At 40.4% G+C, this 12,503-nt stretch overlaps 1 protein-coding gene across 3 annotated transcripts in view; it reads right to left on the bottom strand.

The window, feature by feature from the left end:
- Positions 1 to 11,408, bottom strand: part of LOC125459393 (nuclear receptor-interacting protein 3-like) — a 31,557-nt gene extending 20,149 nt beyond the window's left edge. For all 3 annotated transcript variants that reach the window (XR_007249007.2, XR_007249006.2, XM_048545805.2), the window contains exons 1-3: positions 11,070 to 11,408; positions 8,564 to 8,746; positions 2,690 to 2,772 (exon numbers count right to left, since the gene is read on the bottom strand). Coding sequence is in view for 1 of the 3 variants with exons in the window: in XM_048545805.2 (XP_048401762.1) it covers positions 2,690 to 2,772; positions 8,564 to 8,746; positions 11,070 to 11,243 (440 nt within the window). In the remaining 2 variants the exon portion in view is untranslated. The remainder of the gene's footprint in view (positions 1 to 2,689; positions 2,773 to 8,563; positions 8,747 to 11,069) is intronic.
- Between the last annotated feature and the right edge of the window lie 1,095 nt (positions 11,409 to 12,503).

The raw sequence follows: 12,503 nt of genomic DNA, 5'->3' as shown, positions 1-12,503 counted from the left end.
ACCTGAGTTGATACTTACATTAAGACATACGGACATTGAATGGAGATTAGAGAACTGAGGTAGTTTAGTTGGCAAAGTGAAGATTTGAAGAAGCAATATTCAAGATTTCTAAGGGACAAAATGGGATGACGAATGGCAGATGGAGTTTAATTTAAATAAATGTGAGGTGCTGAATTTTGGAAACGCAAATTGGAAATACACTTAATTGTAAGGTCCTGGGAAGGGTTGCTAAACAAAGAGATCTTGGAGTGCAGGTTCATAGTTTCTTGAAAGCGGAGTCCCAGGTAGGAAGGATAGTGAAAAAGGCGTTGGGTATGCTTGCCTTGATTGGTCAGTGCTTTGAGTATAGGAGTTACAAAGTCATATTGCGGCTGTACAGGGCATTGGTCAGGCCACTATTGCAAGTGCAGTTCTGGTCTCCTTGCTGTAGGAAGGATGTTGTGAAACTTGAAAGGGTTCATAAAAGATTTACAAGGATGTTGCCAAGGTTGGAGAGTTTGTCCTATAGGGAGAGGCTGAATGGGGTTATTTCCCTGGAGCATTGGAGGCTGAGAAGTGACCTTATAGGTCTTTATAAAATCAGAGGGGCATGGATTGGATAAATAGACAAGGCCTTTTCCCTGGGGCAGGGGAATCCAAAACTAGAGGGCTTAGGTTTAAGATGAGCGGGAAAAGATTTAAAAGGGATCTAAGGGGCAACTTTTTCATGCAGAAGGAGGTGTGTGTATGGAATGAGCTACCAGAGGAAGTGGTGGAGGCAGGTACATTTGCAACATTTAAAAGGCTTCTGCATGAGTACATGATTAGGAAAGGTTTAGAGGGATATGGGCCAAATGCTAGCATACGGGATTGGATATATATAGGAAATATGGTTGGCATGGACAAGTTGGACCAAAGGGTCTATTCCGTGCTGTATATCTCTATGACTCTATGACTCTATTGATCCAATAATGTTTAAGGTCATTGCAAACTCTCTACTCAGCAAACATAACCTCAAGCTTAGAGACAGAATATGCACAAACTCCCCACAGCTTGTAGAATTTAAACTCATTCAATGAAAAACCTGGAACTGAAAGGTGGTCTCAGCATTGAAGACTGTCAAAACATCATTGATTGTCATGAAAACCCATCTGATTCATTTTGGGGAGGAAATCTACTAATCGTTACTAAGTCTGACACACATTTACCTTAGACCTACAGTAACGGGTTGACATTGAATTGCCTTCTGAAATGACCTGGTAAACCATTAATTTTAACAGCAATTACAGATGAACAATAAATGCTGAATTTGCTAGTGACACTTAGATTCCATGAAAGAAGAAAGAAAGAAACAGTTTAAATTTAACTAGTCAACAGAGATATTAGCGAACATGAAGCAGAGGAGGCAGGTGGCATGGAGAATTTTAAGGGGCCCTTGTGCAAAAATTTGAGAGTGAAATATTGGAAGTTCTAACGTTTTTGGAACTGACCAGATATTCTGTGGCTAATTTGTTTAGAATAATCCTATAGTGTTCAGTTGTCTAAGGTTGGCAGCAGCTAGATAATTATTTTATGGTTAATTGCATCTGTTTTACTGTTATGAAATTTGGGTGTGTCCTATTTCACTACCCTTTGCCTTTATGCCTTAATTTTTATTAGGAAATCATTTAAGAACATTAAATTACAACATAACAGGTTCCCACTCATACTTTGGCCATTACAAAGAACAAAGAACAGTACAGCACAGGAACAGGTTCTTCGGCCCACCAAGCCTACACCAACACGGTGATGCCTTTCTAATGGAAAAAGCTTTTGCCTCTACATAGTCCATATAACTCTATTCCAAGCCTATTCATGTATCTGTTAAGGTGCCTTTTAAAAGTTGCTATTGTATCCGTCTTTCTCAGACGCGAATTCGAGCCACTTACCACCCTCTATGAAAAAAATCCTGTCAAATCTCCTTTCAACTTTGCTGCTTTTGCTTTAAACCTATGTCCCCCAGTATTTGACATTTCTACCAGGAAAAAGACAATGATTATCCACTCTATCCATGCCTCTCAGAATTTTGCAAACCTTTATCAGGTCGCACCTCAGCCTCCAATGTTCAAATGAAAATAAACGAGTTTGCCAAAGTTCTTCTCAAGTTTGTCCAATCTCTCCTCACTCCATTGTCCACTTTGATTCACTGTTAAATTAATTAATGTTGTGAGGTGGAATACCAATTTTCTATTAAAGTCATTCATGGAAAAGTCAGAATCAATAAATTGCATTATCATGCTGTATTGATCACTTAATGAAATGTATGCTACAGCTGTCAGTTTCCATTCACTTTTCCCCCAGTGTTTGTAATAACTATTTTATTTTTAATTTTCTGAATGTTATTACACCACAGGAATTTATCACAGGTTCCATTATGTCCTCCTAAATAGAGTTAGCAAATGTAGGACATTATTTTTGAGGCACTGTTGATGGAATTGCTCCTTTAAATGTGTTTTGAAAGATGGACTTCAGCTCGAGTTATTTGCCTTCAGCCCGTATGTCTCATTATCACATTCATCTGCACTGATGTCTGTAAATTCACACTAAAGCTAGTCCCATGTCATGTGAGAAAGAAATCACTGTTCTGACTGATGAAACAGAGTTCAGTGTCTGCAAATTTAATCGGTATCACACTGGATGAGAGACATTTTAGTGTTGTAGCGTTACCTACCCTAGTTTATCCACACAAGCAGATGAGATGAGATTATATCGAGAGCCAGTGTCAATTCGCACTTTCATCTCTCTTCCAGCACACTGAAAAAATGAAACAAAAAAGACTGAGAATTTTCTGAGACGCATTTAAAATTGTATTTGCTACTGTGGAACTGCATGCAGACATGGCCTGCAACATAGATTGGCAGTTTGATGAGTAATAACAGTGTTAGCATTGTTATAACAATCTTGCTAAATTGTAGATCAAGAGTACTCAAGGTTTTATAGCAGAGAGTTTAGTGATTGTTACAAGGTGATCCATGTAGATGTAGAATATGAGTTCCCTGATTAGGGCTGTTAATCTGGTCCAACCAGAAAATTCTGGCTGATGGATTAGAACAGGTGTGTTAGACATCTGTTTACTCTGAGAGATGGCTCTGAGGGGAGTGGATCAGTGTCAAGGATTCTCTACATGTAAATAAAGGGTGACTTGATGATGGGATACTGGCCTCTGTGGAGTTATTTCAGAGGCAACGAGAATGGGATTTGCTCCTGAAGCAAGTTGCTCACAATAGTCTTTGAGTTGGGGTAAGCATTTCTGATATCATGCAGTTATTTGGGAAGTTTGACTTGTTTGATCCTACCTTCAAAGACTGGATCCAGTATGTGGAAAGAATGTGATATTTTATTCAGGGTAAATGATATTGGGGCAGATGAAAAGCAACAAGTAATTCTCCTGACAGCTTGTGGACCCACAGCTTTTTCAGTTATTAGGGGCATAATTTTTCCCTGATGCACCAGATATTGAAACCTGTCAAGAGTTGATGGATTTACTTAAGGAATATTATGACTCCAAACCTCCTCTAATTCTCAGATGCTATTAGTTTTTCTCAGCAATTTGAGAAACAGGGGAATCCATGTGGGGGATTTTTGGCTAGGTTAAGATGACTGGCAGAGGCATGTGACTTTAGTTTAACTCTTAATGAAATGCTGCAATATGGTTTGGTATGTGGGTTTAATAATGCAATCATGCAAAAGCACCTACTACCTGTAGCCCAACTAGACTTCAAACAGGCACTACAATTGGCTTTATCATTGGAAAATGCGGCAAGTGGAGCGTGTGAGTTGCATAACATTCTGATGGAAGTAGACACCCTCACCAGTCTGACTGTGTTTAGATGAGTGAAGGGAATTGCATAGCCTCACTGAGGAAATATCCTGAACAGAGGGACTCCAGCTTAGGCCACTGCAAAACCCCAAGACAAAGCCAAACTTCAGCCAAATGGCTAAAATTTTCTTCAGGATCTGGGCAGGCAAGTCAATGTAGTTATTGCCAGAATGTGTATTCGGGACAGCAAAAGCATCTCACTGAACCTAAATTGAGTAAGAAACCCATAGGCCTGTATCCGTGAGAGTGCATGCAATGGAAAATCCACCAATACCTTTTATGGACATAAAATTCATTATCCTTTATCCTTTATTCATTAGTGGGATGAGGGCATTGCTGGGTAGACAGCATTTATTGCCCATCCCTAATTGCCTAGAGGGTGGTTGAGAATCAACCACATTGCTGTGGGTCTGGAGTCACATGTAAGCCAGACCAGGTAAGGATGGCAGTTTCCTTCCCTAAAGGACATTAATGAACCAGATGAGCTTTTCTGACAATTGGCAATGGATTCATGGTCATCATTAGATGGCAGGTGATGGAATTCAATTTTTTGAAATATGGTGAAACATGAAATATGGTGATTGTTCAAAAAACCCATTTGGTTCACTAATGTCCTTTAGGACAGGAAACTGTCATCATAAATATATAATAATAACGGACCACCAACCCATGTTGGGTTTATTTGAAGAGGAGAAACATGTGCCACACACAGCTTCAGGCCAAATTCAGTGATGGACTCCACTACGAAGTCCGTATAATTACAAGTTGGAGCACCAGCCAGGTGGCTAAGTAGCAAATGCAGATGCATTGAGCCACCTCCCTTTGGCAAATACACCACCAGTGTTACTGCCACTGGAAGGGTCTGCAATAGTTTTAAATTTTCTGGACACACTTTGAGTCACAGCTGACAATATCAGACTTTGGACACAGAAAGATATGGTCCTGACAAACCCAAAACAGCTGGTAGTGATGGGGGAAACTAAAGGGCTGTTACAACAAGAATCTTTTTTTGACCTGGACAGACTAGATTATTAAAGAAGGTGGCATATTATTATGAGGAGCTTGAGTGATTGTCCTGAGCGAAAGTTACCATCAGATACTGGCTGAACTCCACCAGGATCATCCAGGGGTTTCCAAAATGAAGATGTTGGCAAGAAATTATGTCTGGTGGCCAGGATTGGATCCAGACATGGGGGCATTGGTGGGTCAGTGCCCATAGTGCTAACACGAATAAAAATTCCTAAGAGCAGCTCCCACACATTTGTGGACGGCAGGTAAACCCTACACTCAGTTATAAGTCGATTATGCAGGTCCTCTCATGGTCTCAATGTTTTCAGTCATTGTGGATGCTGGATGTGTATAAAGTTTGTTCATCAAACACAGGGATGATGATAGAAAAACCACAGCCTTCTTCTGCAATACACAGACTCCCACAAGTGTTGATCACAGATAATGGGCCATCGTTTACAAGTAGAGAATTTGAGCATTTCCTAAAGTATTGCAAGGCATTCGATATATAAGGACAGCTCCATACCATCTTTATCCATTGATCTGGCAGAAAGACCAGTCCAAACTTTGAAGGCAGACCTACAGTTTCTTTAGATTCTAAACTGTCCTGGTTCCTATTTGATTATAGGACCACCCCACATGCAACTACAGGGATAGCTCCGGCACAGTTTCTAATGAGGAGAAGACTCTGCACCAAGTTAAATATGATCTTCCCAGGTGGGAGGGTAAAACAGCATCAGGAGTGCCAATGCCAGACACGAGACTTTGCTAAGCGAGAGACAGTTTACTTCAGGCGACGAAGTTTTGTGTAGGAGCCATGGGAATGGCCCTGCATGGTTAAGAGGTATGGTCACTGTGAGGTCAGGTGCAATGACAAATAAAGTTTGGGTAGGTGTGACTGTCCTGTACAAGCATATGGGCCATTTGAAAGTTGCAAAATCACAAACAGTGTGGGAGCAAAATGTGTCGAGCTCATTGACAAGCCTTTCTGACTGTTCTGGTATCTGTGGGTTCTCTTTCTCGTATTCAGGAGTATTGAGGATACTTCAGAATCTGAGATGTCACTGCCTTGACACCTTTGCTGCCTGAAGAGGAGAATGTATTTATTTTTAGACACTTTAGGCGCAGGAGGCAAACTACTATGTGTTACATGCTGTCTGTATCAGAGGCAGAGTTGGAGGAACCTGACCTGGTGCTAAACCACCTCAGGTGGAACTGCAAAAATAAGAACCATCTATGTCCTTGGGCTCAGAGGGGGAGAGATGTACTGATTGTAATGAACTCACCCAGGTGGACATCATAGAATATGCGTTCCCTGATTGGGGCTGTTAAACTGGTCAAATCAGGAAGCCCCTGGCTGACAGAAAAGCCAGTAAAGTCAGAAGTTCTGTTCATTCTAAGAGCTGGCTGAGGGAGCTGGATCAGTGTCAAGGGCTGTCAATGAGTAAATAAAGGATGACTTGGTGATGGAATACCAAGTGGTTATAGGCCAAACACAGATAAATGGAACTTGTTTAATTTGGGAAACCTGGTCAGCATGGACATGTTGGATTGAAACATCTGTTTCTGTGCTGTATGACTCTATTCTATGACTGTGTCAAGTTAATTCTAAGGGGTGGATTCATCTGCCACAACTAGTGAGTGAAGCATGTCAGAATCAGCATTTATTTTTGAAATGGTTGTCAAATGTTTCAGCACATATGCTATGTAACCGAATTAATTTCCATTCTGTGCATGCACCATGATGAATGTCAGCAGAGACTGCGTTTAATAATAGATACCAAGATTTCCGAGGAAATTGGGAGCATGGATGTGAAAATTTCGTGGCACACTTCTCACCCTGCAGCACAGTACGCCAACTTAAACCACTGCTGCAGATGTAGCATATCTGGACTTCCAAAAGGCATTTAATAAGGTGCAGCACAAAAGGTTAATACACAAAGTAAGATCAGATGGTGTTGGGCTTGTATTTTAGTTTGAGTACAGGATTGGCTAACCAACAGAAAGCAGACAGTCAGGAGAAATGGATCCTTTTCTGGTCAGCAAGTTGTATCTAGTGGGGTGCCACAGGATTCAGTCCTTGGACCCCAACTGTTTACAACCTATAGTAATGATCTGGATGTAGGAATATAATGTGCTGTAGCTAAATTTGCAGATGACACAAAAATAGGTGTATAAACAAGTTGCTATGAAGAAGTAAGAAATTTACATTTAGGATAAGTTAGGTGAATAACACAGATAAGCGTCTGGTTATCCACTTCAGTCAGAAGAATAAAAAGACACTATATTATCTAAATGGAGAGAAACTGCAAAATGCTTTGGAGCAGAGGGATATGGGTGTCCTTGTGCATGAGTTGCAAAATTTAGTATGCAGGTATAGCAGATAATGAGGGTATATGAATTTTTGATATTGATTGCTGGAGGAATGGAATACCAAATTGCAGTAGTGTTGTTGCAAGTGTACCAGGAATTGGTGAGACCACATCTGGAGTATTGCAAGTAGTTTTGGTCCCCTAGCTTGAGGAAAAATGCAATTAATCTGAGCCAGTTCAAAGAATATTGATGAGATCAACCCAGAGATGAAGGCTTGGCTTATGAGGAGAGATTGAGCTATTTAGGCCAATACACACTAAAGAATAGAAGAATGAGAGGAGATCCAATTGATGTATATAAAATGCTATATGAAAAGTAGATAAAGAGTGGATGTTTCTTTTTCTGGGCACAGTCTAGAATGAAAGATCGTAATATTAGGCTAAGTGGTGGCAGATTTAAGTAGACATGAGCAGAATTTACATCTCTCAAAGGGTCATGAATTTATAGAATTCAGCACTGCAGAGTATGAGTGGCTCTAGGACGCTGAATAAATTCAAGGAGGAGATAGGCAAATTTTTAAATTAATAATAGTTTAAAGGATTATGAGGAGCAATCAAGAAAGTAGACTGAGGCTAAGATAAGATTAGTTTAAATGGCAGAGCAGGCTCTTTGGACGGAAATGCCAATTCCTGCCCCTAGTTCTTAGTTCTTATGTGAGATTGTAAAAAATTTTGGTCAGGTAGAATTTTAATTAGTTTTTACACACTGGGACTTGAGCATTTTGGCAACACTGTATGAAGTATGTCCTCTAATTGTTACTTGATTATCTTTACCCATTGAGTTTTCTTCCTTGTAGGTGTAAAATATTGCAAGTGCAGGAAATCTGAAATAAGAAACTAGGAAAATTCAGCAGATCGGGCAGCATCTGTGAAGAGAATTATAGTTAATGTTTTCAGGTCACAGACCTTTCATCAGAACTGAACTTAGTTTCTCTCTACAGATTTAGCCACCCTGCTGAGTTTTTCCAGCTTTTTTTTCTTGTTTGAGTTTTCTTCACTAATGCCTTCAGCTCTAAATGTGGTTACTTCCAGTAGGTAGACTTTACTGTTACTACCAAGCAGACATGAAAACAATTTACGCAATAAGTTATAAAATGAGGATTGAATAAATGGATGCTACAAATCATACCTTTGATACATACACAAGGATCAATGATGCAAATACACCAACATACTCTTGCAATAGAATTTCGAGCATTATTTTAAAAATGAAAAATGTGGTTTATCTTATTTCTTTCCACATTGATGTAAGTTAAACAGAAAACAAACCATTTCTACAGATGGTATCAGGTTTAGACATTTTGGTTGAATTATGTTATACCCATTGTAAGGAAGTAGCCATTACCTTGCAACGCACGAATATTAGGTCCTCTTCCTGCGTTATTTTGTGAAGTTCTTGTTTAGTTTTATTAAAGTTTATGTTCTGAACTGGGAATGAATTATTAGAAGGCCATGTCTCTCGATTGTTGGCGCGGAATTTTGATAAGTTGGTTTCTAGTAAACGTCTCTGCAAAATGTTATGTGGTTGCTAAAAAGACAATGTGTAAGAATATAATAAAGTCATATAACAACAATACCATTGACATCCTTAGTATTTATCTAGAATTACCACGCGAAACAATTTTGTTGATTTAAAGGGTGCTTCAACATTCGACTGTGACAGATAACAACGACCAGTCCAATACATTCTTTTGCTTAGACTAAATCACCGGTGTAGGCTAAAACGGTGGCAATCCTAATTGTTTTCCTAGCCAAGGAAAGAAAGCGTTCAATAAAAAAACTGTCGAGGTGAATATCTTCCCAAAGTGTGCATTGATACTAAGCGAGGTTAATACCACTCGCTGCTATTATGACATCAGAAAGCTACTTCTGGTGTTCGCATGCGCAGTTACACAACGAAGTCTGGAAGTTGCTGTCAGAGACAGCCTGCCCTTGTACAGGGTTAGCATTGATAGTTCCAGCATTGCGAAACATACTACAGAGTGAACCTGGGGTACTTGCTTCAGCGAGGTTTCTTTAGTTTGATTGGTCAAAGAACCTCACCATTCCCTGTCCCATTCACACGTGGCACAGATGTGCAGGCATCGTGCTGGGTCAACAACTGGGGCGCCGCTGCTCGGAAGTCCAAATACATTGTTGGCAATTGTGAGCGATGTACGCGAGCATCACTATTGCCCTTAAACCCCTAAACTGAAACTTGTAAAGCCATTCGAAAAAGGAAAAGGGCATAAGGCTTGCCTGCTTCGGCAGCAATCTGGAATGTTTTCGTAGAACGTTATTACAAAAAATCAAGTCATTTAACCCTTCAAGTGCACAAAAAACTGTCCTCGTCCTTTAATTCCATTTAAATTTATTCTTCTATTTTATAGAAGTGATGGATTTTACTTCAACAAGGATTTGTGGCAGAACATTCCGCATCCCGTCCATCCTGTCTGAGGAATATTGTTCTAACATTCCCCTTTTGCGATTGTTTTAAATTTGTGCCGGTTAAAATGCTGAGGCAAGTCTTTTCCCATAAAATAGTCCTTAATCTATCATGCATGTATCATTTTGCCCGGAAACGAGGTAAGCCAAATTGGTAGTTTGGGAAATTCTAACTGTATGGTCTGTGGGTTCTGAAATTATGACGACTAAACTTCCCAATTACAGTTATTCTAACACTGGAACTAACCCGTTACAAAACTGGAATTTACATGGTGTGGCGTCACTCAATAATTAAAATGTCTTCAGCTTTGCAAACAAATAGATTTCATGTGCTAAAAAATTGAAATTTATCCAAAATTACCTGGACAAACCACACATATAGAAATGAGTTGTCAACTGAATATGAAATCCGAATTGACATTCTGAGAATAATCTTAAACCGACTCGGTTTCACATCCATAGGTCACATATTAAAGTGTAATATTTCCATATGTAAACTTGTAGTTCCAGATTTTTTCAGGATATGAACGTTGAAAGGATTGTGTCTTTACAGAGTGCAGATAGGTTGGGGTCGGTTTGCTCCACCCTGTTCTGAGCACAGCCCTTACTCACTTGCCTCAGGAAAACACCCCCGGCTGATTGCTGTAATGGTGGTTGTGAGTGACGCCCACTTTCTGTCCCCGTCAGATCAATTCTTGCACACATTGGCGTAATTTTAATTTCTGGTGATAATGTAAACCGATTAACATTGAACTGGCCGCTCGTTCTAAACCTCTGCCGATATTTAGTTGTGAAATTCAGCACTGGACAGCAGCAGAACTCATCCAAAGTATAGAATAAACAATGGCACATATACAATAAGCGAGTATTTCTAGAATATTCAAAAGAAAATAGTCACCGTCAGTGCATCAATAGATTAGCTAATATTTAGTTTAATCCCAAATGAAGTCACACCTCCCCCCTCCCAATACCGTTACGAACACTTTAAATATGAGAGCGCTTTCGAATCGAGAATCTGATCGCTACTGACTTGGATGTTTTACGGTTTGTTCCTTTCCTAAATGACGGGCGCTCCTGAAAAAAAATTGTGCGAAATGGGAGAAATTAATTTAGTAAAACCAGTTGTACAGAGACTTTTAATATTTCAGATCTCAAACAACGAATCACATTTAACGATTTTAAATTGAATTTTATTAAGACCTACATTTAATACTATGCCAGCACCTCACAGGACTACTTGTGAATCCTCCGCCCGGAGAAATATCGTTGTTTAGGCCACTTCAAGTGCTTATAGAGTGTAAAATCCTCTCCATACTGTCCACATATTGTGGAAAATACCAGCAACAGGATGATATTGATGGACAATAACATCCCCTTACTGGTTACACAACAAATGTGCGCTTTCCTAACGTTAGACAGGCACTTACGGTTTCTTTGGAGGTTCCCAGCTTTTTGAGACCATCCAGAGGCAGTAGATCCGCCGAATCTTTATGGATGAACTGTACAGCTTGTTTCATCCGCCTCTGCTGGCGGAGAGAGGCAGCCTCTCGGATATCCATTTGCTGGCGTCGGTTTTCTTTCAGGATATCCGAATAAAACATTCCCCGCACTCAGGAGAAGCGCGGCCACCAAGCAACCATGGGCTAAAAGGAAAAACCCAAACAGCTGCCCGAGATCATTAAAAACCTCCCGATCGAAATGAGAAGCTTTTCCGAGGTGGCCGCTTTTAACGGGCCGCGCCTTAGAATCTTCTGATTGACAGGAAGGCGCCAGCACCCCCAGAGAGCACAGAAGGCAGTGCTCGAGAAATACCTCTTCCCAAACAAGCTCCCGCTCCTTACTTCTACTCCACGGAAAGTGACACAGGGAAGAAGGGCTGCTGTCCTACTATTCTGGCAGTTTTCACACCGGCCAGCAACCTAACACACTGCAGCCAGCTCAAGTTCCTGCTAATTCAAGCAGGTCGAAGTCTAACCCAGCTCCAGGTGCTGTCACTCTACAAAGGAAATACTAGGACAGTTTAACACGAGACAAAACAGCTACTTTCTCATTTCAAAGTTTATTTGATGTGTGCGAGTTTTGTGAAATATTGCATTTAGCATCCTGGGCTCATTGGAATACGATGTGTTAAAGCAATTTACAATCAAATTAATAAACTGTAAACGTAGCCACTTGTTGAATGTCTGTTGCGACTGATCACTTTCAACAAGGACTCCAAACCTCGATTAATAGCTGCAATGATGATACAATGAAATTACAAGTTTTGGAATGTTTAACAAAAGATGAACAGAACGCACAGAGCTATATGGTATTATGTCCTTTAAAACAGTCAATTTTCTCAAAATCAGCGCAAAATTATTCTGAGATCCTAGGGGCTTACTTCCTTTCCTTTCTCAGTCTGGTAAGCTCTCGTCCCAGAACTGTCTTCCGCTGTGAAAGTAATTCTGGAGACCTTGCATCTAATGTGATCTTCTCAACCCATTTTTCCCCGTGGCCTTGCTTAAAGCTTGAAAATAATCTTAGCGCCAGATGGAGTGTGGACAGGAGGTTAGAGCGGTAAAGATGTGAGGAACCAATAGGGGTGAGGGAGACTTATGAAACGGGGAGGTTCAAAGGTGGGGAGTTGTGTAACTGCAAACATCTAGTTTTCCACCTGCATTTTTTTAAATACAGCAGTAGTCCATCCTCAAAGGTCACCCCATGAGACTGGACCACCAAAAGAAAACATGTCAGGGTTTTTGAAAGGGCTTCCCAGCTGTTCGCATTCAGTCTGATCTCAGAAGCCATTGCTGCCTTGAGGTTCGCAACCCAGCCTCGTCTCACGTCACCATTGGGGTGTTGCTACCAATGTTTGTGAATCT

This window comes from Stegostoma tigrinum, chromosome 17 (genome assembly GCF_030684315.1).
Source record: "Stegostoma tigrinum isolate sSteTig4 chromosome 17, sSteTig4.hap1, whole genome shotgun sequence".
In the NCBI taxonomy this organism is placed as follows: Eukaryota; Metazoa; Chordata; class Chondrichthyes; order Orectolobiformes; family Stegostomatidae; genus Stegostoma; species Stegostoma tigrinum.
Note: the sequence above shows the minus strand (reverse complement) of the source record. Positions and strands in the feature narration are given on the sequence as shown.